This window comes from Athene cunicularia (genome assembly GCF_003259725.1).
Source record: "Athene cunicularia isolate RWA chromosome 2 unlocalized genomic scaffold, athCun1 chr2_part1, whole genome shotgun sequence".
NCBI lineage: Eukaryota > Metazoa > Chordata > Aves > Strigiformes > Strigidae > Athene > Athene cunicularia.
The window spans coordinates 103,801,761-103,828,895 of NW_020799095.1; the positions used below are offsets into that span (position 1 = coordinate 103,801,761).

At 38.6% G+C, this 27,135-nt stretch overlaps 1 protein-coding gene across 2 annotated transcripts in view; it reads left to right on the forward strand.

The window, feature by feature from the left end:
• Positions 1-26,083, forward strand: part of LAMA3 (laminin subunit alpha 3) — a 114,623-nt gene extending 88,540 nt beyond the window's left edge. For both annotated transcript variants that reach the window (XM_026842373.1, XM_026842374.1), the window contains 29 exons: positions 307-474; positions 1,616-1,812; positions 3,224-3,340; positions 3,883-4,037; positions 5,392-5,533; positions 6,129-6,228; positions 6,619-6,735; positions 6,819-6,998; positions 8,797-8,939; positions 10,012-10,188; positions 11,346-11,497; positions 11,597-11,759; positions 12,231-12,364; positions 12,875-13,025; positions 13,884-14,003; positions 14,901-15,025; positions 15,377-15,497; positions 16,686-16,826; positions 17,601-17,731; positions 18,582-18,713; positions 20,290-20,434; positions 20,723-20,880; positions 21,279-21,468; positions 21,774-21,914; positions 22,719-22,878; positions 23,019-23,146; positions 24,635-24,728; positions 25,074-25,193; positions 25,379-26,083. In XM_026842373.1, the coding sequence (XP_026698174.1) occupies positions 307-474; positions 1,616-1,812; positions 3,224-3,340; positions 3,883-4,037; positions 5,392-5,533; positions 6,129-6,228; positions 6,619-6,735; positions 6,819-6,998; positions 8,797-8,939; positions 10,012-10,188; positions 11,346-11,497; positions 11,597-11,759; positions 12,231-12,364; positions 12,875-13,025; positions 13,884-14,003; positions 14,901-15,025; positions 15,377-15,497; positions 16,686-16,826; positions 17,601-17,731; positions 18,582-18,713; positions 20,290-20,434; positions 20,723-20,880; positions 21,279-21,468; positions 21,774-21,914; positions 22,719-22,878; positions 23,019-23,146; positions 24,635-24,728; positions 25,074-25,193; positions 25,379-25,524 (4,148 nt within the window). In that variant the 3' untranslated portion in view covers positions 25,525-26,083. The remainder of the gene's footprint in view (positions 1-306; positions 475-1,615; positions 1,813-3,223; positions 3,341-3,882; positions 4,038-5,391; positions 5,534-6,128; positions 6,229-6,618; positions 6,736-6,818; positions 6,999-8,796; positions 8,940-10,011; positions 10,189-11,345; positions 11,498-11,596; positions 11,760-12,230; positions 12,365-12,874; positions 13,026-13,883; positions 14,004-14,900; positions 15,026-15,376; positions 15,498-16,685; positions 16,827-17,600; positions 17,732-18,581; positions 18,714-20,289; positions 20,435-20,722; positions 20,881-21,278; positions 21,469-21,773; positions 21,915-22,718; positions 22,879-23,018; positions 23,147-24,634; positions 24,729-25,073; positions 25,194-25,378) is intronic.
• Positions 26,084-27,135: the final 1,052 nt, after the last annotated feature.

Here is a 27,135-nt window from a genome sequence, read left to right on the forward strand (position 1 = left end):
GAGCAATGAATTGTCTATCCTGAATTTAGTCTGGGTTACTATCAGAGACTCTTAAATTAGAAGCTTAAAATTATTCCTGGGAACTTGGTCATTTGGGACAGATTTCAAGCCTGATGATCTTACTAGCTCTGGTCATGTGACTTGGGATACTTTTCAGCTTAATACAGTTAATGCAAAATGGATCTGCTTAATTAAGAAATTTATGAATAGGCAGGTCTTTTTCAGAAAAGAGACCAGCCCTATCATTTGTGTCTTTTCCATAAGCTTAAACGCATCCTCTTTGGCTTTGACAATACTTTTTTTTAGTGCTCTTGGAACAAGTAGCTGGTACAAATGCAGAAGGTAACAACTTGCCCTTGGGAGATGCTGCCAAAGAACTGGCTGAAGCTCAACGCATGATGACGGAGATGCGAAACCGCAACTTTGGCCACCTTCAAGCAGAAGCAGAGAAGGAGAGAACAGAAGCTCAGCTGTGTAATGGCTTGTTCTCTCAGCTTCTTACTGTCTAGAAAGATCAATCTTAAATCTGAAGCATTATGGATTGTTTTGGAAGGATTGCAGGGATGGGCATTTTGCAGTGTATCCCTGGATCTGCCATGATCGTTAGTCAACAGGAAAGTATTAGTTCTGGAAGGGATTTAAAGGCATTTTTAGTTTGTTATCGAAGAAACTGAGTTGAACTGGTGAAAAAAAACTGTAGATCCTTCTTTAATAACAAGATGAATCTCAGTAAAATAAAGGCGTAGCCAATCATAATATACTTACGCAGTTTCTGTGTATAGTAATATATAGGCTATGGCACATGCAGCTATTTTAGAAGAATTACATGTATAATTTAAGAAGAATTTTTAAGAAGATGTTGGAGTAGTCCAAGGGCCAGATCATACAAGGATAAGGAAGTTCAGAAGTTCTAGTTGCTCTAGTTGTGCTCCCTTTTATCTTCTCTGCATGTGTTTGACCGAGACATTCAGAAACCTGATTCTGGACATCAGAGACAGCAAGAACAGCAAAGTCATAGGCTTATCTCCTAACCAGTGGCATAGCTGAGAAATGTGAAAGACCTTACAAGTGATAGTAATTTCCCCTAGCTTTGGACTTTGATACGTACCTCTGAGTAACTCTTATGTATCCTGTCTTGTAGGCAGTGAAATGGGCACTCCTAAGAGTGTGAATCGTTTGATCTCTTTTATGTTTCTACTTTCTTTGAGATTAAATGTGCCCATATCCATTGATTACAGAGGAAACTTTGATGACTAGCGCAAATGTAGGTGTCTACGTTGTAGATGAAATTGATGAAATTGTGTTAGTTGCATATAAAAAGAGAAGACTATTCAGTCTTCGCAGATCATCTTCATCCTTACTTAATATAGAACTAACCAAATAAATGTTTACTTGTGCTCTGTATCTGCAGCAGCAAACTTGAGCAGAGTTGATCCAGTGTGATGCTGAATAGCATCTCTCCTATAGTAACACTAGAACTAGCGCTGCAAAGAATGTGCAGTGTTTCACACAACCACAGCTTTCTAATCCTAAATGTCAAGCCCTTTTGAAGGAAGTTTGTTCTGGTTCCCTTCTTTTCTGAATAAAACTTTTCTTTCTGGTCCTGATACCGCAGTACTGGCACGTATTAAGAATGAACTACAAAAGTACGACCAAGAAAATCATGGACTTATCAAAATTGTGAGGGATTCATTGAATGAATATGAATCCAAAATCACTGACCTTCGTGAAGCTCTGAATGAGGCAACGGGACAAATAAAGCAGGCTGAAAACTTAAACAGAGATAATGGAGTTCTGCTGGAAGACATTAAGGTAATGTCAGGTTTCGGGAGAAGGAAGTTAAATCTCAGGAGATAAGTGCTTTTGATGGCTGCTTTTGACCTTGAAAACCAAGTAGCACTAATTCTTTAGACTTTCTCCAAGGTCTCTTTCCATCTTTTGATATATGTATGGACAGGTATAAATGTAGTCCACTCCCACTTGTGACCAGATCAGCATGACCAAGAAAGAAATAGCTCTGATGATAGCAGGGAGGCCTAGTCCTGCTCTTCAGCTGCCACTAGCCTTTTTGTTTCCTAGTCTAGATCAAATCCCTGATGCTGATGTACTTTTTTTAGTAAATTCCTTAAAAGTATTTGGCTTTAACAGCTATGAAAGATTGGAGTAATAATGTGTATAGTACTGTTAAATTAATTGGGATTAATATTCTACAGAACTGCTTCTGAGGTTTCATCAGAAAGGTGTCAAGGAACAGCTGTCATTCCTGAGCAGTGCTTGATTTTAGAGCTGTTGAAATAGTACAAGAATAAGGGTGTGCTGTAGGACCCATTCTTCTAAATTCATTGTATGTTTTCTGAAATATATCACCGTTTTAGTACACTCATGTCCATCCAGTTGGCTAACACTGCTTGAACAAAATAATTTCTACATTCAACTTTATGTGCATGGACTGCACAATACGTGTGCCACGTAGGTATGCACAGTTGTGTTAAAAGGTGGATGCATCCATACAAGTCATAAATCTCCTGATACAGTTTTCTGGTAGAGAGAGATATGACATGGTACAATGTTAGAAACCCAACTAAAGAGAGCTAACACATCCTTACAACACCACTCGTCTGGCTGTGTTTGTGGTGTGCCATTACTCTAGAGCTGTGCTGTGGACGGTCACAGGGTTGCTCCAGACCAAGGGGCTTCATTTCCCTTAGAGCTTTCAAGAGAATAAAGTGGGGTGGTTTCACACCCCCTTTCTGGCAAGATCCACAGATGAAGGGATAGTGTAATCATTTTATTTCTGCCTTTGAGAGAACAGAAAAGATCAGGGTAGTGACCAGGGAGCTGTTTTTAAAATTTAGGAAAATTCAGGGAGCTATTTTTAAAATTTCCAGGTTTGAAGTTTCCAGCTTCAAGAGATCAGACACTTAGATGGTCTGTCCTGACAGTTCATCTCAGCTGATCTGTACTGCTTTTAAATACTTTGGGTGCTAATAACTAAACTACTGTAGCCTCCTGCCTAGCTGTATGCTATACTACTGCAGACTCCTGAGTTTTCTCACTCTTCTAATCAGTAGGATAGCATTAGTCCCTAAACAGTATATAGGCATCTGATCAATGCAGCCATAGTACCTCTGGTAAATCCTGCTGCAAACTAGATTAGACAGATACGGTTTTCCCTGCCTCTCATTTTTAACCCAATCATTTGTTATTCAACCTTTTTCTTCAGAAACGGATTGAGGAGACAAATGTACAACAGAATGGTATCTTGGATATTCTGAGCTCTGCCCGATCTTCCCTGACACAAGCTACCAGTATGCTTGGATTATTGCAAAAAAGTAAAGAGGTATAGTTAACCTTCTTAAGGTTAAAAACCCCAGTATCTTGCTGTCACTGTAATGGGTAGCATAGCTCAGTGGCTAGGACACAAGGCTTATCTGAGCCTCAGAAAAAGGGGAAGGATCTCACAGCCCATCCTGGGTGCAAGAGGAGCCTGCCTGCACAGGTTTCCATAAGAGAAGCTTGTTGAGGCTTGTGATGTGTGTGAGGAAGACAGGTGCAGATATCTGAATTTGGGAGAATATCTGTGAGTAATACCATAAGTGATTATGCTCTTCTTGTATTTCTTTCTGGGCAATTGGTTTTAGCCACTAGAGACAGGATAATGGGCTAGAAGGGTCTTTGGTCTGACTCAACTTTTTACATAATGGATCTAGAAACATAATATAATGACTAGCAGTTGTTTCCAGTAACTTGGACAGTAAGTTGGAAGAGAATGTTTTTTCCCTTGGTCTCCTCAGGTGTAAGGTATATGTAACACTGAAGGAGACCAAGACAAAATCAAATATGTATGAATACAAATAAAATTGTATCTTTATAAACCCGTAGGAATATGAAAGCCTGGCTGCTCAGCTGGATGGAGCAAGGAAGGATATGAATGAAAAGCTGACAAATAACTCCTTATCAGCGAGCAAAGAACCACTGGTGGTGAGGGCTGAAGAACATGCCAAGTCTTTGCAGGACTTGGCAAAACAACTGGAAGAGTACGTTGCCATTCCTGTAACTGAGACTTTTTGTATATGACATCCATGGTTGCAATGCTCTGTCTGTAACTTCACTTGCTTTAATGACCATTTGCAAAGTTAAAAAGATATTTGCTTTGTCTTTTGCTGCTTCTTCATGATGTACAGATGTTTTCCTTTCTTTTTTTCCCCACAAACAAGGTTTTCCTGTATTTTCCTGTTGTTTTTTTTTTTCCCCAGAAGTGGGGATTCCCATAATGCAGGTCTATATTACTGCCCTAACACTTCATTAACATCTCGCTAACAAGAGAAGATCCTCATGTTCAGAGTAGAAAGATGTACAGAATATCTTTTTTGTAGTGTTATTTCCTGTACTCGTACTCAGGGACACTTTTATGATGTCAGTGAATTGGGCCAAATAATTGGAAGAAATGCTATCCTGGAAGACTTCAGACACACCTGTTCAGCATTAGTGAGGAAGAGACTTCCTATAGTTTTCTCGTTCTTCAAGAAGTCTTCTAGAAAGGCAAAAACATTATGAACTTGATATGAATCAAGTGTTTCTCTCTCCATTACTTGTACTTTACCTCGGAATTATGAGTGAGGTTGTGGGTGTCTTCTATGGTACATCAGAACAAAATGAGAAATGTGAAATCCTGATACTTTTTTTTTTCCTGGGCAAATTGTTTGCATTTTGTCAGAATACCAACTAGAAACTCTCAAAAAGTTAAAATCCAAAATACCTAACTCAGCTCAAAAATTCTGAGTTAAAAAACTTTTTCATTAATTTTTTGTTAGTTTTCAGTGCAATTTTTTCAATTAAGAAGACACTGTTCTCACAAATACAGGGCAGCTGATAGTGGGCAGTTGCATAGCTCACAGGGAGTAGGTAGATTTTATGTGTTGTTTCTGATTCCAGAGCTGCTGCACTGGTTCTTGGGGAAAACACACGAGGTTTTGTAGTTGCTCCACCTTATGCTCCATCTGCTTCTCCTGTAGGATGCTAGAGCAGCCAGAAACCATCTGGAAGCTGCAGTTCTCTAAACTCCGAAGTGTTTTGGGGGTGTTGTGGTGGAAGTGGCTTACTGACCTTGTGCCTCGGTGAATTCTCACAGTCTTCATCACTGAAAGACTGCTTTGGAGGCCCACAGTTGTGCTTTTCCAAGCACCTGAACTTATCCCATCTTCTGAAGAATCTTTTCATATTGGTCTGCCTCTAAGTTTGATATTTTTGCAGAATGAAATTACAGATCTAACTGAAAAACATTTTCTGTATTGGCATTAATTAGAAAATAATGAACTCAGGTGGATTCAGAATACTTGTCAAAGTCCACAGGCTTTGCAGAAGGCTGCATTTTTCTCCCTTTTCTCACAGAATAAAGAACAGTGCCAGGAAGGACGAATTGGTAGGCTGTGCTGTGGAAGCTTCTACTGCCTATGACAATATTATTAATGCCATCAAAGCGGCAGAGGAAGCAGCCAACAAAGCTGGGAATGCAGCTGACTCAGCTTTATTGGTAAGTACTCATAAATGGCCAAATGATAGTAAACTTGTTATAACTAGATATATTTTTTTTAAACTATTAAAGTGGCACCGAAAAAAAAGACTTGTGTGTCTTGGTATGCCTTATTTGTCTGTGGCCATTATATGAACTGCTATTCTGCATGTTCATTAATTAGTCTTGGTTCAGCACTAAAGCTAGTTACTACCTTTCTGATGAGGCTGTCCATTTGAATGCTAACTGTTCCCTTCAGTGCAAAATAGAGATCTTCATAAGGCAAGCCCAGTAATCACTGAAGGTGACTTCAGGTATTCTCTTTCACTTTGTACTAGTAATACCCCCAAACTCTTCAGCAGAGGTGTAGTATCTAACAGCTGTGTGCTAGTAATATCTTCTGAATGATCCAAAATCTATCAGAAGTTTGCTAAAGACCAAGGTTGTATTATGCTTAAATTAATCTTGATAATTGATATTTAAGGTGGTGTTCTTCACTTGAAATCTCTCCCTTATATAGTTGGGTTTTTTAAACTGGATTGGGCCATCTCTTTTAATCTTTAAATTTTAGTATATTCATTAAAGCAGTCTTACAGTGCTGTGCTTCTATTACCAGACTGTGAAGAGAGACGACCTATCAGGAAAAGCTGCAAAGTTAAAAACCGAGAGCAGTACACTGTTGAATCAAGCACAGGAAACTGAAAGGACATTGCAAGGTACCAAGAAAGAAAGTGATGGTAGAAATGTTGGCACAGCATGACAAGCTTTCATTGAACAATGAATTTTCACAGTTCAGCAACGCTCTGCAGCACATATTTAGCCAGAAGAGACTAGTTCCATTACAATGGGACATCTTGTGATGGTTATTTCCAATTGCAAAAAGGCGAGAAAGTAGATTTCATACCTCTGATATGCTGTACACCTTTGCAGTACTCCTGTCCAGCAAATCCTTAGCTTCGTACTTGTTTTGCAGTGCAAATACTCATTCAGTGCTGAGTGGCAACATGAGCTGTGCAAGAGTGCAGACTGGTGCTGCTGCACCGCCTGTCCAACAGAGAGGTGATATTTCTCTTTAAAATTCATACAGGGAATTCACTGTTTTGCAGCTATTGGTCCAACCCTTGAAGACATAAAACAAAGACTTGGTGTTGCTGATGGAAAGAAGAATACACTGCAAACTGATCTTGTTACTCTTCAAAATAATCTCAATGGGATAAACAGAGGTCAGTAACTTACTGATGATTTCTATTTTGCCTTTTTCATCTATTACTATAAGAATCTGCACATGCATTTGTGTATGTTTCAGATGATATTGACAGCATTATCACCAGTGCAAAGACCATGGTAAAAAGTGCAGAGGATGTCACAACTAATGTATTGGATGAACTGCTCCCCATTCAAGTAGATGTGGAAAAAATTAAGAGTACCTACGGAAGCACACAGAGTGCTGGCTTCAGTAAAGCACTGATGGAGGCAAACAATTCAGGTATTACATGTGCTATCTGAAACCTACCAAGTCACTGTTAGGTGGACATGGTCAGTTTTGCAGCAGAAGTTTTAGTCATCCAAAAGTTAGTCATCTAGGCTAAGCTAGTATTCTGAGCTTCCTTTATTGCCAGCAGAAAGGGACAGGTACTGCAGAAGGTGATTCACCCATCCTGTGGTACCTGTTAAAAGCTGATACTAGGACTGGTCTCTAAAGACTCAGAGGCCAGTGACTAGCAGGGTACCCCAGGGTCCAATCCTGTTTAACATCTTCTTAAAGATCTGAATGATAGGGCAGAGTGCACCCTCAGCAAGTTTGCTGAGGATGCAAAACTGGGACGAGTGGCAGATACACCAGAGGGTCATGCAGCCATCTGGAGGGACCTCAACAGACTGCAGAAATGGGCTGACAGGAACCTCATGTAATTCAACAAGGAGAAATCCTGCACCTGAGGGGAAAAAAACCCAGGCACTAGTAAATGCTGGGGGTGGACAAGCTGTAAAGCAGCTTTGCAAAAAAGGACCTGGGGGTCCTGGTGGGCACTGAGTTGAACATGAGTCAGCAACATGCCCTTGCAGCAGAGGCTGAAATATAGGATATTCCTTCTGAACATCAAGAAACACTTTTTTACTGAGGGTGACCAAGCACTGGCACTGGTTTCCCAGAGAGGTTGTGGAATCGCCATCCTTGGAGCTACTCAAAAGCCGACTAGACACAATTCTGGACAACTGACTCTAGGTGGCCATACTTGAGCACAGGGGTTGGACAAAATGACCTCCAGAGGTCCCTTCCAACCTCATCCACACTGATTATGTGATTTTCTACTACACTGACTAGAGAAGGGTCCTAGACAATTAGCTTGGGCTAGATGTCTGTCAGATGAAATTAAGTGAAATAGATTGCATAACACCTGTGTTGAATACAAAATAGGAGACAATCACAATCCCAAACAGCATCTTTCATTGTTTCAGAAACTTTATTTGATAAAGTCAAGTGAGATAAAACATTTTAAATAAGATAAATACAAGAGCTAACCCTGTATGTTATTTCAGAGTCTCAAGTTGTCCCTACAGTTACAACACTGGCTTAGAAGTCATACTCAGAAAAAAAAATAGGTCTGAATTTCTTTTTATTTGCCTTCTACATCATAGGGTTACAGTCTGCTAATACTTTCAGGTTTGGGTTGGGGTTTTTTTTCAGTTACAGGAGATGAAAAATTATTTCCTGTTTTAATGAAATTTGAAATTCTCATAATATCGCCATTTTCCTGAAATAAACCTGCCCAGATACTGTAAGACTCACTACTGAATTGTGATGACTAGCAATCCTGACTCAAGAATATAAGACATGCCCTACTTGGTCATGCCAGCAGTCTGCCTACTCCAGTATTCACTCTCCAGTAGTGGCAGCAGGAGATGCTACTCTGGGAATGCACATAATCCCTGTCTGCTGTCCATTATCCTCATCCTCCCCTAGCATCCACAGTCACTGGATAATAACATTGGAGAGCACATCCCTGTCTGTCCTATTTAATAATTTTTTTCTTGACCTAAATTTATCTAACACGTTTCTAGAAATGCTGATTCTGTCTGCTTCTGCAAATACCTTTGTCTACAAGTTCCAGGAGTACAATAACCTCTGTATAAACTGCTAGTTTCAGTGAGGGCTTCCTAATACTGTAGCACTAATGAAAACAGGTCTGTAATTATCCTTCTCACTGCTATCATGTAGTCATATCATATTTTTGCATCTGTTTTCCTCCTCCTTTCTATCATCATTTTTTTTTCTTTCATTGCAGTAAAAAAATTGACAAACAAACTTCCGGATCTGTTCAGCAAGATTGAGAGTATCAACCAACAGCTGATGCCCATAAGCAACATCTCTGAGAATGTAAATCGCATAAGAGAGCTGATTCAGCAGGCTAGAGATGCTGCTAGTAAGGTCTGTCCTGAACATTGCAATCATGCTTGACCTCAGTGGTTTGGACACAGCAGGATTTTTGTTCTTCTTCCTTTGTATAAATAATTTTGTTAAAATGTATGTGAAAGACCAGACATAAATTTAATTCAACAGTAGCAGCCAGCACTTAAAGTAACTGTGGTGGTGGTAAGCATAATAATTTGTACATAAAAATGAGTGGATGCGGTAGCATTCTGCTCCAGCCTCCTCCCGTAGAGTTTTTTCCCAGGTCATCTCTGTAATACTTATTTGTACAATAGCCTCTTTCCTTCCAAGGTACATTGTGCTGGCTTTGGCAGCAGCGGTAGAGTTGGCTCTGCAGCTTTAGAGGCAGGGCTCTCCACCCACGCATGGCCAGTGGAACACTGGCACTTCCAAAAAAGTTGTATAGCCCCGTGTTCTCGTCTCCAGCTGCCCCACCACGTGAGGAGTCAGCTGTTAGCATCTTTTTATTGGACTGCCCTTTCTCCATTTAAGCAACTGCTATAGTTGCTCAATGAATAGTATGGTCTCAGGTCCCAGAGAAGCATCCCTGAGATCATCACAAATAACCTATAGTTAGGGTGAATAAGAGGAATCTGTGACCATAGTGTAAATAGCTGTAATAGGACATGTCTTTATTAATATCAGAGGTACATTGTCCTTTCCAACAGACAGTCAAGTCCAGCTAAGTGGAGCATCAGGATATGTATGTAGACATCTAAATAATTCATAGGCTTGCTCTTTAGAGCTGCAGGGTATGTCCTTCCCTGACTGTGCAGTGAAGGTAATAGTTATTTGTCAGAGGCGTGGTAAGAGTTGATTAATTGATGTCTAGAGTTTAAAAAAGTGCTGTGTTAAGTGGTAAGTATTGATAATAAAGAATACTCTATTATCCAGTCTGTTTCCTAATTATATAGTTTGGTAGGATCAGAGTCCAAATCTGTAGTAATTGATGGCTGTAACAGGAGTAGGATATGTAATAGATTACTTTGCAATTAAACACAGCAGTGAAATAAGTAGAAATAGTAACAATAGATAATTACTTCATACTGAATTTTGTTGTTCTTAACAGGTTGCTATTCCTATGAGGTTCAATGGCAGCTCTGGTGTAGAGGTTCGACCTCCAAGCAACCTTGAAGATCTGAAAGGCTATACTTCACTTTCTTTCTTTCTCCAAAGACCTCAGACAAGATTAGACATCCCCCAGAGGGCATCAAATAAATTTGTACTATACCTGGGTGATAAAGATGTAGGTATATTTTGAGATTTAATCTGATTTTTAGAACAGACAACACACTTTGAGAAATGGATGGAAAATGATTTATTTTGACTGAAATTCATAGCTACTGTTGGCCCATTTCTTTATAACTGCCAACATGTGATGGCAGAAGTGTTTTATGAATAATAATTCATTCCTTCACCGGCAAAGTAACTTACTGGGTGACTGACTGCTTTGTCCCTTGGTGCTTTGCTGTTTTGTTCCTTTGGAAGTTACTTCTCAGTCACAGATGCCATCATGCAGTCTTGTTAGAAGTGTCAGGTTCTGCAGCAGTCAGTGCAAACTCAACCCAACTCCTGCCTCAGAGCTTTGACTCTTTTCACGATACAAGTTACTGTGAGTTTTTGTTGGTTAAAAAAAGTGATCATTTTGATTTCAAAATTCAGCCCCTCAACTCTTAATTTCTTTCTCTTCTGAATATGCAGAATAGTACAGACGGGCTTGTGTATTCAGGCTTGCTCAGGCACCGTCAAAGATTTTAAAAATTTCCTCTGTGTAGTTCCTAACTGTCATCTGACAGCAGCTGTATCTGTGGTGAGTCTTGTGCATACACAGAAAGCTGTTTAAAGGAAGTTGTTCTACACTGGATTTCACCTTTTTATCCCCTGAATTTCTGGCCAGGGCAGCTGTTGACAGCATTTTAATTGTTACTTGTGAAATGTGGTATGTTGGAGAAATACAATGTGTACTTTTTTTGGGAAATGACTGCTTCCAGTGAAGACAAACCATTGCCTTGAGTGTTATTCCAGACATCTTTTTTATTGCACAGAAACTAATTTTTAGTAAAGGTGTCATGTTTTAATGGCTTTAGCCAGGAGATGTTACAAATGTGAAAATTATTTTAGCTACTATTGTTATAAAAATAAAAAGCCACACATGACTCTTCAATAAATTTATAACTATATTCACTGAATCAGCGCAACACATTATTCATTGGATGAGTGCAACATGTAAGATTACAGTGTTTTCTTCCTAGAAGATAAACTTAATAACAATCTTCATCATTAGGTGGGTGGATTTCTTATGACTCATGCACAGTATGATGATGTCTCTGAGGACATGCTGCTGTATTTTACCTTCATTAACATTAATCATTTATTAATGATTATTTGCTTTTCTATTCTTAGGCTTCCAAGGACTATATTGGTATGGCTGTGAAAGGTGGTCACCTCACTTGTGTCTATAACCTGGGAGATGGTGATGTAGAAATAGATGTGCAGCCATTTGTGACTCAAAGCGAAACTGAGGATGCCATTATGGATCAAGTTAAGTTTGAAAGGTATAAGATCCACAGTGCACAACAGTCTTTTCCAGAAACCTGTTAAGAACATATTTTATTAGTGTGATGTGATATTTTGCCTGTCTGTTTTGGTTTTAGGATTTACCAGTATGTAAAGCTGAATTACATCAAAGGAGCAACATCAGCTTCTCCGGTGTATGAACACCCTTTGAATGCAAGCAGTGGAGGCAGCGACACTCTGCTAAATCTTGATCCCAGTACCGTTGTCTTTTATGTTGGAGGATACCCACCAGATTTTAGGGTACAAAGAGTTTCTTGGTCTTTTTCTGTGTTAATCATTCTATTGTTCTTACAAGTAAAGATTGGAACTGGCAGTCTTTCAAAGGCTGTGTAGAAGTTTGTCCATGTCAGTAGGCGTAGGCGGGATGCAAGGAGATGCTCCTTCCTACAGAAGCTGCTTGGCTTGTAGTATGCTAGAACTCAAAGAAGGGAGCATGGTGGTATTTCATCTGCCGAGGACAGCATGAAACCTTTCCAGCCCTGCTAAGTACTATGCCAAATCCATCCATATGACTCCACTTTAAATTGTACTGCAGTACACCTGGGGTGGTATCAGATGGCTTGGGTATTATATACAAAGACACAATAATTCTATGATATTTAGAATGTCATATTCTGTGTCTTACTAATATTTGAAATAAGTCTTAGGAGTTACGTGTCAATGTAAAATTTTGTCAATTGATGCAATGTTTTTGATGACACTATTTTGTAGCCTCCAGGTAAGCTAGACTATCCTCATTATGAAGGCTGCATTGAGTTAGACAACCTAAATGAGCATATTATCAGCCTTTACAACTTCAAGAGGACATTTAATCTCAATACCACTGAAGTGCAACCCTGCAGAAGGTATGATATAAACACAGAAGTGTTTCACAGTTCTGTGATTTTTATCATTATAAATTCTTGTCTTTTCGCATTCAGAAGAATAACCACTGTGTCTAAACTGGTGATTTTTTTGTTTAACTCTTGGTCATTACTACATTTCTTAGAGAAAATCCCCAATGTTGGCATGATTCACATCTATGGTAATCTTATTCCACTGGCCAACAATTTAAATGTTACAATACTTAGACAAAATTCATGGAGTAATGTATTAAGCCCCTTTATATAGTAAAAATTACATTAAGTGCAAAGAAGTCAGTCACTAATTATTTCCTCTCTAAAGACCACATGCGAATCCAATAGAAGCAGTGGAAGCTTTTCTCTTTACTTGGGTTAGATCAGAATTTGGCCCTATTAGTGGCCCTGTACCAAATGCTTTAACTTAAGCTTTTTTAAAATTATAAGGACAGTAAGTTCACATCTTAATAATTTTTGCTCTTATATATTCACGTCTGTGACACTGAATTATTATAGGTATAAAGAAGAGACTGACCAAAGCTATTTTGAAGGCACTGGTTATGCCAGTGTCACACTGAAAGAATCAAATACCCACAGCCGAGTACGCTATGAGCAGACAATTGAGACTACTGCAGATGAAGGCATCGTGTTTTTTGCAGAAAATGGGGTAATTTGTGGAATGCTTCTGTCTGTTTTGTGGTCCAAGAACGTTTTTTAAAACTTTGCTTACTTTAGAACTTGCTAGATTTAGTAATAACTGTAAGGAAATTTCTTAAAAGTGTTATTTTTGTCTGTGTGGCAGATTAGTAGATTCTGCTGTATGTTTAATGTCATATGGTCTAGTTTTAGGAAGTCTTGTGAGGAGCAGGGAGTTGGACTCGATGATCCTTATGGGTCTCTTCCAACTTGAGGTATTCTATGATTCTATAATCATAGAATATGAATACTCACTTTGTCCAGGCTGAGAAAAAAATTATTCCAAGTAGCTCCTCCATTAGGCCATGCAGAGAATTTAGAACTGGGGGTGGGCAGGGAGAATGTAATTTGAATCAAACCAATTTTACTGAAATCCTCCAAAAGTGGAAGTGTACTTTTCCCAAATCCACATATAGGTGGTAACAGAGGAAGGAAGAATTTAGAAAGTGACATGGTGACTTATACCTGTAAAGGTGCTCAAAACAGCAGTGATACTACTTACCTAATAATACTATAGGCATGTTTGCAATCACTGTGACATGTTCTGGATAATTTCTCAATGCTGTAAAAAGTCAGTAGGCATCTTGAAATGACAAAAAGTCCTCTAGAGATTTGGAGAGTACATCTGGAGCTGATACCAGATCTGTTTATAACAGTTTAAAGTAATTATGTTTGATTATTTTAAGTTTTAGTCTGCTTTGTGTTATCTTTTCCCCCAAAAGCTTTATTGAAACAACTAGATCATTTCATTAAAATGATTCACATGACAGTGAAGTATATGTGAAATGTTGGCAGTTTAACTATGGTGGCGTTTTTTTTCTTACTGCAGGATCAGTTCATCAGTGTGCTCATTAAAGATGGTCATACAGTTTTTAGATACAAAGTTGGCTCTGAGCCTCCAAAAGAAATAGAAACCAATGCAACAGTAAATGATGGAACATATAAACAAGTATGTAATTTTAAACTATCCAGTGATCATTATTTGTATAATAAAATTATACATCAGCTGAACTAAACATCTTGTTGTAAAGTTTAGTTGTGAAGTTTTCCTTTTGTGTTGAGGGGATCATGCTGTTGGGGATAAGTTTGGGTATGTGAAAATCTTTCTATTGTCAAGCTTTACGTTCAGTTTTAACAGAAAAACCATCAAAGAAAAAAGCTCTGTGTCAGAGCATTGGTTTATTTAGAGAGCATTGTGTACATTGCAATTATTAACTTTATTTTAATACTTAGATTAGTGTTTTCACCACCTAAGAGTTTATTACAGAGATTTTTTTTTTTTTGGTAGTCTTTTCGTTGTTGCTTGTCTATTTAGCTTCAGTCTGGCTGTTTTGTGGTGCTACTAGAGTGAAATCATAAAGACATTATTAAAACCATTGCCATGTTGATTCATTCTCACTTTTCCCCTTACTACATCTCTAACTAAAGAGTGTAGGTCACAGGGTCTGCTGGAGGGAGTCTTTATGCCAGACTGGGTCAAGTTACCTCCAGCCAGCTGACTGACCTATTCTTTGTATCAGGCAGCAGATCCTGATTCTTCAACTACCAATAGAAGGCAATGTCTGAATGTTAGGTGAGGTGTATTTTTAGGGCAATCTTCCTGAGGAAAATAAAACCTCACACTGTATTTGTGTAGTGGATCATTTTTCTTAGGCATTTGCTTTGGCTAAATGCCCAAACTTTGTAAAGTACCTTTGAACTACTGCAGTTATTCTGGATTTCAGGCACTAGTAAACAAGAGGGGTGGGGGGAGACATTGTGCCCTGCTCTGTGAGAATACTTTTAATCTGGTAAATTATTTTTGTTTCTGCTGAGTGATGTAAGTCTCATTATTCACCTATTTCAGATTCATTTGGTGCTTGCCCGAAGTAAGAATACTGTTCATGTCAGTCCTGATATTAAGGCCAACATAAATGTCTTCCTTTTCACTAAGTACTATCTAGGCGGAATTCCACCTTCTCTACGGGAACGGTGAGTAACTATAAGAAGACTGTAATACACAGCTTTTGTATGGATACTCCACCTAAACTCTTTCCTTAGGCCATTTCTTTCATACTCTGTATCAGGTATCTTAATTTGATATGAAAATAACCAGTGTATAATATATAATCGTAACCTGTGAATTTTAGCTAATTGTAGGGCATTTGTTGAAGTGTTTCCTAAAGATTGGGTTTGATCAGCATGAAGTATGTGTGCAAGAAAGATTGCTTGTGTTCTGTTTTTCTATTTCTTATATTGTCAGCATTTACAGGCTACTATACTGGTGTGTGCTTTGAAATACCAGGCTACTGAACTCTTTTTCCTTCCATTCCCTGAAACCAGCTTTAATATATCCACACCTCCATTCCGTGGCTGCATGAAGAATGTGAAAAACCCTAACACTGCATCTGTTGTTTTTGACGAGACTGTTGGTGTCAGCAAGAAATGTTCAGATGACTGGAAGGTAACTAACGATGTTCCTTAAAAACTTCTGTTGGAATTCACATAGTCTGGTTTGTCTGTAAATCCTGGACCATTATGTTTTACTTAGGCCAAAAAGTATATTTGGTTAACATGTCATGGTAATAAAAGAACCTGGGCTTGCTATGAAGGTATGGAAGAAAGGAGACTTCATCCCTACTGTGGTAGCTTGGTACAGGACATAGTCCACCCTCTTAATTAATACTGTGTACAATTGAGAATTCATATTTACCATGTAAACGTGTTGACTTCCAGTTGCTGTTACTGATTAGGCCAGAATACTTATTTAATACTACTCAGGATCTTATCAGCAAGGTGCTTATGCTTCCTAATTAAATGACCTCTCAACCTTTTCTCTTGAAAGTGCTAAGTAGACTCTACTTCCACCAAAGTCTTGCATTGTAAGGCTGTTGCTCCACTCATCCTATTGTTTTATAATTATTTTCTGTACACCCTTAAGTTTTATCACATTCTTTTTAAAATGGGACAACGTGATGTTTCAGTGTTGGCTTAAGCACTGCTTCATGGAGAGTTGAAAACTACTTTCTGCTACTACTTACTGCTACTTACATGGTGCATGATCCCCTGTGCCCTTTTTTACTGTGGCATTGCACTGAAACTTTGTGCTCATTTGCTTTCCTTCTGTGGCATCTAAACCTTTCACAGAGCAATTTCTCTGCAGGCCATTTCACTATGCAGAGGATCTGACCTTCATTCTCTCTCTGTATAACTTCTCATGTATTAAAATGTGTTTTGTTCACAAAGACCCAGGTATATTCTGTCCTATGACTCACACAGTTTCAGTTATGTAGCTCATCTGCCCACACTCGGTACTTATGAACCATTCCTCCAGCTGCTCACTTTTGTATCCCCAAATGTGAAAACTTTGAAAGCCATCATGTCAATGCAAAGAGTAGCTGGAGATGAACGACTCATTATACTCAGCAAGCCTCATCTCCCTTCGCAGAGTTTCTCAGATCGTAATTAATGCTGATGAAACCAACTCAGTTGGTCTGTTCTGTACTGAAACACTTTTACTTACAGTTTGCCTTGTGCTTGGTTTTGACTGGAGTCAGGCACAGTTACATTGAGTAGGGCAGCTGTTGTATCATGTTGCCATTTCTCCTGATTAAAAGGAAAATCACTGAAAGCGTTATTATCTCTCTTTCAGCTCGTCAGATCTGCTGCTTTCTCCAAGAAGGGAACACTGAGCCTGAGTGCGGCAGGTTTCCCGTTTCCCAAGGATTTCCAAGTTGGCTTTGGCTTTCAGACCATGACATCGACTGGAACCCTCTTAAATTACAATCTATGGGTATAAAACATGTTCAACTTAGAATATGGGAGTGGTTCTCTTTCTGGATCAGTCATGTCTCTTTGTGACTGTCAGTTTGGCATCAGTTTGTGTCATAAGTCTCAGGTAGATTCCTGTATTTTAAAGGCAAGAAATAGCTACTATAATAATCTTTTGAGCATGGCATCTTGCATGTCATAGGCCAAAGGAATGCATCCTGGCAATTTTTTCATTCAACCAACCAGTATTCAACAAGTAACTGGGCTTTGAACTTGAGCCTTCTGCAGAGTAGCACCGTGATACCACCATCCTAGTAATATAACTGCTGCCTAATACAGTTGGCTGGAAATTTTCTCAGGAAAAACTGACATTCTGCTCATGAAGAAATGTTACCATGATCAAATATGCAGAGGAAAGGGGTTGATTTTGGCTATGTTTCTTCAGAAAGCAGGGAGGTTCAAGCAGAACCCCATTCTTGCTGGCTGGAGGAGGTAAGAAATGAGTGCATGCCAGGCATTTGAGAAGTGGAGAACTGAATCCTCTGCTTTTTGTAAAAATAATTTAAACAACTATTTTAAATAACTGATATTTAGAGTGCAGAGGTATTCTAGAACAGGAACTATGCTGATCATGCAGAGCTTGGCGTAATACCTGGTACTAAGTGACTAAGAAATACAGTGCTAGTGTAAGAAAATTTCTTTCCTACCAGAGACCACTGAAAACTATTAATGGCAATATCAAGGAGAACTAAAGGCACTTGCATTTACATGATTGTTCCATTGGATTCTTTTATAGCCTAATATTCTCACCATCTTTCTGAGACCTGGCGTTGTAATTGCAAAGATGAGAGAAAAAGAAATTGAACTGAAAAAGAAATACGAAGATGGGTCAATGCATTATGTGACAGTAATGAAAACAGGCAACATGTGAGTCCAGTTCTTTATCTGATTCTTTTATGTTGTGGTTGGAGAAAGATTGAAATTTTGTGTGATTTGTTCTTTGGCTTCACAGTTAAAAATGGCCTCTGCAACAAAGGATACTGAAATAATGAAGCAAAAGGACATTTTTGGTCTATGAACGTGCATGACAGTACCTGTGATGTTTCTGCCATACACCACTATGCATGTTTTTTAGAGATTGTATGAGATTTGACTGCTTGTCAAGCAGGAGCTTTGGAGCTCTTCCCTTTCCTATAGCCTTTACATATGTCATTGCAACGTAGGTGGTTAAAGGCCCATGGAAGAAGAGTATTGTGTCTGTTTTTTCAATAATGATCTGTTATGCAGATACCAGAAGAGACAATTTACTGTAAAGCTCCTAAGTCATATTGATTTCTGTAGAACACATAAAATGACATAAGTGTTGGTTGAAGTGTAGAGTTTTGAATGATTTGCTATAATTTCAGGTGATTATAATGTAATTAATCTGTGCTATCTGGTGTTAGCATGTCAATTGCACCATTTTGACACAAAGGATGAAATCCTGTCCCGTAGTTGTCTATGAGTTTTTTAATGAATTTCAATTGGACCAGGATTTCACCATAAGACTCAAGTAGTAGCTTCAACTCCTATTCAATATCTACTGCTGACAAGCAGAGAGGTTTCATAGCAGTCAATGAGCACATACCGAAAAAATCCCAGAGGTAAGGTCATGAAGCTCTAACATAATTACAATATAACAAGAAAACACATCTATATATTTTTTTAATATGTGTTTCATTTATGTTCATAACCATTTATTTAAATTTCATGCTTACTTTTATTCACTTTGTTTCAGATTACGTCTGCTGGTTGATGATGAGTCAGCATTAGCATCAGTTGACTCTCCCAGAGCACGGGCATTAATCGAACCTATAAAATTTGGTGGAGATGATTTTGAAGGCTGCATCTCAAACATCTTTATAAAAAGGTATTTGACCTAGAAAGAATTTTGTTTCATGCTCTTTGTCTTGTTTTCCTTCTTTAATCATATTAAAATCACTTTTTGCTAAATTACTTTTCTTCTACATGTGTGAAGCCTTCAGGAATGCATAACTTTGCTGCCCCCAAATATTCTTTCATTCAGGTAGATTATATGGTATTAAGTTGTCATTAAATCTGCTGTTCAGATGTAATGGAATTTTATTCTGAATCGTACCCGTTTAGTAATCTTTTAATCAAAGAATGAACTCAACATAGTGAATTGGAAGTGTACCAACAAGGCGTCGAAAAAGATTGTCTAGGTTGTATCATTATAGCTACACAGGGAGCCAGGTAATGAAACAAGCAAAGCTTACTGACAGAACCAAAACAGTTACACAAACAATGAGAGCATATCTATACAAGCCATGTGCCTGATTTATGTTATTTTTTTTCCACATTTGGTTATCAGAGATCTTACAGGCAAAATTTAGGAGAAAAATTGTGCATAAATATGTTCTTTAAAGAAAAGCATTCCTTGAGTCACAAGTGATGTCCCAGTGGGGCTTTGTTTTAGCTAAGTTTTGCTAAATATTTATACATGTGTAGAGTTTACAAGAAATAGTGTATTTTGATTGGATTATCATTGAATCACAGAATTATTTGGGTTGGAAGGGACTTTTAAAGATCATCTAGTCTAAACTCTTTCACTAGATCAGGTTGCTCAAATTATATCTTCATCTAAAGCACTGCAAGACAACGAAGTAACCTGTACATTAACCTCCCTATCAGAAAACAGATTTGAAAGATTGCTTTTAGTACAAAAATAGATGGAGAATTAATACTGTACCTAGTCTGAGCGAGTGAATGGAGAACTGGACCAAAATTGAAGAAGTTGAAGTTCTGCTCCCAACTCTGTCACTGTTCTCATAGAAAACCAGGGGCAAGGAGCTTCGTTGCTTTTTCGAGTTGTAAAGTGCTTTGTAATGTACTGATTAGAGATGCTGTGTACAACATATGAAATGATAGTATTACTTAATATTACTGTTTATACATACAGGAAATTGGTTTTGACAATCTTTCTGATGATTTGGCTATAATACTAAAGCTACATATTAAGTTATGATGGGCTTTGCCCCTTGAAAAATCTCATTAGAACATCTTATTTAAAGACAGACTGAATCATTGAGTTAGCAGGACCTGATGTGCCGTTTTCTCTTGATCTGCCACTGGTTATGCATAAATAACCAGCAAAGTTTTGTAGTCTGATCCAGAAATCTTATTCAATCAAGACTGCTGTCATTTTCCCCCCTTATTTCAGTGTCAGTATTAGTCTGAGGTTTTTTTACATAGATAGCTTTTAGCAAAAATACTTTGTTTGGAAGAGATGAGAACAAATCATCAGTTTTTCCATAGAACCAGGATAAATATGAATACATTTTACAGTATTGAACCTACATTTTTAACTGAAAAATAAAAATTGGTACTTTAACATCAGGTCACTGGGAAATCTTTTTATGTAGTTGTTGATTACACTAAAGAAAAGGAATGCTATGTCACAGCACTTACTGCTTTCATCACTCTAGGGCAGGTCAGCTCCCCGAGGTTCAAAATCTTGTTAATTATACTGCAAAGACTGGTGTATCCCTCGGAGCTTGCCACAAATATGAGAACCTTGAACCAGTGCTGCTGAAGGAATTTAAAAAGCCTCTCAGGTTTAAGATGCTCAAGGTATGCTTATTTTTCCTGTCATCTTTGCTCCATGTTGATGCAAAGGCTTTGTCTGCACAGCCGTGGTTTGTAGAACTGAGATACAGATGTAATTATTTTCCTTCCATCTCACATCTGAGGCAAGTTCTTTCTGTGTTGAAGTTCTGTACTAAACCCATACCTGTCCAGAATGACAACAGCTTCCCTGTCATTTAGAGAAGGCTGTTGACTGCTACTCTTAAATGTGTAGATTGAAATGTCGTTTTTTTCATGTGCAAGCATAGTAAATGTTTCCGTTCTGTCTTACAGGTACAGAATGAAAAATACCTTGATTATTTGAAAGCTGCTAATGTGCAAACCCACACTTTACCAACTGAGTTAAATGCCAGCAGTGAAGCGTATCTTCTTGGAAACATCCCCAACAGTTTCTTATCCTACATGTTTTCTCCACCCTCATCTACAGACAGGTAATACTAATGTTCTCTCTTCTCCTCCTAACACTTGAACTGTCAAAGCTGCTTTCTTTGGGTGCTAAGAGTTAGGATTTTCTTCTTGCTTATGTCTTGGGGCATAACAGAAGAGTGGTTCTAAAGGTTCAGGCATTTTTTTTCGATGCTAACATTTATCCAAACTGAATAGATTGACTTGGATGTGGTGGACAATTACAGTGCATGTTGATGCCAAGTCCTAAGCCCGAATGCTTTTATTCACATTCAAAAATGCCGGCAGCGAAGTGCATTGTGATTACACCCAAAAGCTATCCTGCATTTCACAAATGGAGTTTCACTGGCATTTTTCTGGAGAACAGAAAGAATACGAGTAACAAAATAGACATATATTTGAATATGCTTACTTTCCAATACAGGTTACATTTTTCTGTAGAGGTACGGACTCGATCATCAAGAGGATTAATAGTTTTCATGGAGGAAAGGTCTGGAGACTCTTATATGGCTCTCCACATATCAAAAGGACGTTTTGTCTTTTCACTTGGCTCTGGAGGAAAACGAATCAAAATCAAAACCAGTATTAAATACAATGATGGGCAGTGGCACACAGTAAGTAGTATGGCACGGGAACTGTGGTGAAACCGCAACAAGCATCCAGCAGGCACAGCCTATTGAATTTTCAAGGTATTAGAAATTTAATTTTGGTCATCTGAAGTTAATACCTGTGCCTGAAAGATCATGTCGTTGACAGGTCTCTCTTATGAGAGAGTTTATAGAGATTGATGGTCACAGCATGTTATTTTCAGTTTAAATATTTCAAAAGTACAGTGTTTTAAGTTAAAGAAAAAAAAAATCTCCACTGGCTTTCATTGGCCTTGCGGTTTTTCATTCTGTTATGTTTGCACCTTGAAAAGGTGGTCTGCAGCACAGATGGGAAGAACGTCCGCCTTGTTGTTGATGGTCTAAGGGCCCAGCATGGAAGATTAGCAACAAATTCTGCCATCAGCATTAAGTCACCAATCTACGTGGGAGGGCTGCCATCACTGAAAAGACACGTAAATATTTGACACATCCACCCCCCCATGCTCCCTATGCTGCACTAATTACATGTGAAAGTGTTAATATACAGGATTTCCACGTTGAAAAGGTTGGGCAATATTTCCAAGCACTGAGTGAGCACTGTCTGTGTCTTGTGTTTGTTAATTGTGGATCTCTTTCCTCACCTGTTCACACAGCTCGCAGCTGTACCCATATTTTCCATGTGTGTTGCTGAGACACTGACGACAACCATGTACTGTTTTCATTTCTATTATTTAAAAAGTAGAAAAGATCAAAGCCACATTTGTAATTCCAGGAATACCCTCTTCCCACAGAATATTTACCTCAGTGGACTAAGCAATAATCTGTGAGAAGCAAAGGAATCCTTCTCATTAAGGAATTATGAATGTAAAACTGGATTTTAATCTGAAATATGTGTGGTACCTATTATTTTAAAAATTGGATAACAATTAATGATGCATGGCATTTTATAAAATCAGATTTAAATAAACAGCCTCTTAGGAAGGGGAAGGGTGTACTTGAGATTTCACAACTCATGTCACGTTATCTTTTTGAAAAATCATTGGGAAGTATCTGTTCTGCAAGCAGGAGTTATGTTAACTCAAAATCAGCTGTTACTTTCATGTTTTAAGCTCCCTTTCAAAATTTTGGAATACCTTTTTCTGCATCAGAGATGGCGTTTAGGGGCCTTTAGTGCCAGCTGGCTTTCTATGGTCTAACAGTACAAAAGAATAATGGGTACTCTTACTAAAAAACCTGCCATCATGCTTTAGTATTCATGTTTTGCAATATGCTTGCAGAATATACCAGTGGACAGCTTTAAGGGCTGCCTGAGGAATTTTAAGATGAATGGAAAAGTCATGAATGCACCTCAGCAAAAAAATGGTGTGCTTCCATGTCTGGATGTTCCCATGGACACAGGGATTTATTTCTTTAATGAAGGAGGATATATCACCATTGGTAAGTTGTGTAGAGATTATGGTATATGGAATTATGTCTAAGTGTGTATGTGCATGGATTTTTTAAATTTATTTTTTACTTGGTTTTCCAATTATCTTCTCCTGTGATCATTCCTCTACCCACTGTTTAATTCTCCACAGGTAATTTGCTGATGGGCTTGGATTTTAGGATTGTATTTACCATTCGACCAAGGAGTTCAACAGGTGTACTCCTCCATGCTGGAAGCAAGCAAGACCACTACTTGACTGTTTACATGGAAAGAGGAAAGGTAAGTACAGGCTGTTTCTGTTTCAGCTGTATTGCCCTCATTCAGCAGGGGGAATTCTGACCCTGAATTCTGAACTTCCATGTTACAACATTTGTCTATAGATGTAATGTTAAACAACTGCCTCAGAGTTGTTTAAAACCATCACATGGAGAACTGAGCATTTAACTGGTCTCTATGCCTATGTCAGCAGCTTCCACTGTGTGCACACTAGTTTGCACATCCTTTCTTCGCAGTGGTTAGCAGCAGAGCACATTCTTAATTTTCTCAGGCATCTGAGCCTTTGCAAAGACCCACTGGAGTTTTGGCCAGAGACTACAGAACTCCATGGCTTCTTTCCACTCCTACATCAGTCATCATGTAGCTGTACTGATCCAGCTCTATAACGACATCCATTATAGAACCTGAGCAGTCTTGCTTTGTGTGAGCATTTTCTCCTCTAGTTGATGAGTGTATCATGATGGTGATTATTATCACTGTTGCTTTTTCATCATGTAACAGCTTCAGAATGTGAGTCTTGGACTACAAAACTGTTGTGATTGCTGCTAGAGACATCAAATAGAAGGATGTCAGTGCTCCACAGAACCTGCTGTCTCATGGCACAGTTTAAACCAGCATGAGTCTACCTAACTTCAAAAACCTCAGTTTTGCTCATCTCTTCCCATATTAGGAAACTTGGTTTTATTATTTATCTTTTTGTTATTAGTTAGTTTCCCCCAGACCACTGATCTGTTTCAAGACACAACTAGCATGTGGAAGCAGGGGCATCAACAGCTGGGAACTCTTTAAGGGCAAGATTGACCACTTTTTTCAGCAGTAACTTAGATTAATGCTGGCTGTCAGTGTGGACAGGATGCAACAGAAAGGAATAAAAAGTCAGTGGGACACCGTCAATCAGCCTGATAGAAAGTGGACTCAGTTACCTGACCATTACCAAGTTTGTTGTAACCATCACACCAAAAGAGAGTTTGAGAGGAAGATGTTGAGAAAAAAAGGCACTGATAAGGAATGAGAAGCAAGATGTGAGGAAAGCACAAGCAGGTGCTTGCTAAAATGTCATCATAAGTAGTCAGGCTTCATGCTTAGTGAGCGAATTAGAAATAGTCCAAAATAGTGTGAAAGGCCAGAGAAGTGTATTGCAGAGATTCTCTCAGGAGATGGCAAGCATAGTGTAGATGACTGCTTTGGGAAAGGAAGGCAGGGCCTAGTAGGAGGACCTTGTCTTGAAGAGATTATGTCAAAAGAACTAACATAATTTTGTAAGACTGAGAGAGACAAAGGTATGTATTTATGCTCGTAAAATTTGTGAAATAATCCTCTCCTGGGATTCTATTAGGGAATGTTACTTTCTTCTTGGAGAGGATAATTTCTGAAATATGTATATACTGACTGTGACTCTTAAAAGTATGTGAAACCCAGCCATCACAAGTTCACTAAATTGAAGTACCGCATTTTTCTGTTGCTCTTTTCTTTGCCATGGTAACTTAACAGGTCATTGCTGCTGGAAATAGTGGTGCTGGAGAATTCCAGACATCTGTCATACCTGAGCAACCTTTGTCTGATGGACAGTGGCATACAATTGCAGGTGCGTTTTATCATACCAGTTCTTCGGAAACTTTGAAAGGACGGTGGGCACAGAGCACTGCCGCTCCAGATTTTTATTAATTATTTCACTTCTGTTTATTCTGAGAATACTCTTTACAACAATGTAAGCGTATTGTGTTAATTCAAGACTTTATATAAGAGAGGGGTTCGGGGCTGTATTTAGCCCCAGAGTATCTAGATGTGTCAAACTGACTTGGAATAAAAATAAAACCTATTTTTCCTATGAGATAAATTTCAAGACAGATGCTATTTAAAAATAGTGCAATATCTAGCTGATTCTTTAGTAAGGTTGAGAAAGAGTGCTCATTTACTTGCTTCTTTGCAGTCTCTCAGAAGGAGAACATGGTGCAGCTAGAGGTGGGCACACAAAGTAACTATACCACTGGACTTCCACACTCTCTTCCTAGACGTGTGCATCAGCCACTCTACTTTGGCAAAATTCCAGGTAGTATTATTGCTTCCTATTTTTTCATGTATCTACTGTCTTTTTTTTCCTTTCCAAAACAAAGTTCCTGTTCATGCACGTAGTCCTATATTAATTTCTCCTCTTTTGATAGCCTTGCAGTAATTAATGTTCTTTAAAATTGTTCTTATTTTATTAACTTGAACTTTCTACCTTGTTTTTTGTAGCAAATTTGGACACGCTGTGGATTCCAGTTAAAGACCCATTTTTTGGCTGTCTTCGGAGTATTAATGTCAATGACAAACGTGTCTCCACCAGGAGGATTTCAGAGGTTCATGGAGTAGTGAGTTTGCATGGGTGCCCAGCAAAGTAACTTTGCTGTTACAGTAGTTGTAGATACATCAGGTTGGCTCTGCTGAAGTGTGAATTCATGCAACGTGGGTTCCCCTTTTACTGATCACCGTGTCACTGTCATCACGCTGGTTATTCAGAACAGCTGGTGAGCAAATGCATCCTCTGGATGTGGACTGTGCCAAAGCATATTAAAATTATTCGCTTTGATAAACTCCCTTTTAAATGCTATTGATTTCCAGGATAATCCATTGTGCATTTTGAAATATGTGCAGAAAATATAACTGTATATACCCTACTGGGCCAAATTCTGCTCTCACCTCCAATAGCATAGACTTGAGCAACTCCAGTGTCTTAATTTTGGAAATTTGCCTTAATGCTGGTCATCTTGAGAGCAAATTTGATCCACTAATATAAAGAATTTTGTAAAAATATAAATCTCTCGATGTTTATACAGAAATGTACATTAATGTTAAAAGTAATAATAATATAAATGGAGTTTGAAGCACTTTAAGGAGTGAAACTCTGGGAGTTTGTTACAATGCTAGGAATTCTGGGGCCAAATAAATGCAGTATGTTCTTAAAACCATCAATTTTATTGTTTGGTTATTTTAAACTGGTGTTTCTTGATGACCTTTTTAGAGGCTGCTAAATCCTACTTGCTTTATGCAAATATTTCTGTAGCTTTAAGAAGCTGACTTGCCTGAATAAGCAGGAGTCCATCATCTCTGCTTTTTAGAATTTGGTTATAAAAAAAACTCAGAAAGGAGCAATTTTTCTTGTAATCATCAGAGCCAGAAAGTCTCCTCCATAGGCTTTTTTTTTTTTTTCTCTGATTAAATGAAGAGAAGTTATATTAGGAACAGTAGTTGCTCCTGCTACAGTTATGCAGCATGAATTGCAGGACTAAAACAGCAAAACTGTTTTCTTTGACATCCAGATCTTTACTTCATACCTGATCATGACCCATGGTGGAGGAGGGTGGGGGACCCAGTTGGTCCCAGGTGGGGGACCCAGAATGCAGGGCTGGACTGCATAGACTTGATGTGGTTGCATCTTCCACTATCATTCAGAAGCAGCATTTTGATAGTTACTTTCTTTTTTTCCACTTACATGATGCCAAAGCTCTTTTTCAAAATTAAAACATTTTCTAAGGCTGGTCCTAGGCAGGAGTAGACAGTGATGTGAACAAACCCTCCTTCCTACCTAATGCAGTGTTTGCTCCCACTTTCCACTGCCTTCTTGCTCAAGGTGCCACAGTCTGTTGTCAGTGTGTTTAGAATGAGGATGGATTCATAGAAGAAGATGCTGGACCAGTAGCCCTTACGGCTTTGGTCATTAATCCCTTATCAAATTTGCAGCTTTGCAGGGTGGCAAAAGTGTCAGAAAGCTGTTCACAACAAACCTTGTGTTGCTTTTTCTTTTATGGCAGCTCTGTTACAGGCAAGTCCTATGTTCATGCAGAGGTTTCTCAGCTGTAGAGCTAGTTTTGGAGGGAATGGGATGCCGTGAAAGCATGCCAGGGCTGAGGCCTCTGAGAGAGCAGAGGATTGGCACATAATGGCAGAGCCCTCTCTCTGAAGATGCTCTGCAGAAACAGCTTCTCCAGTGTGGCTGCCTGCCACGTGGGACA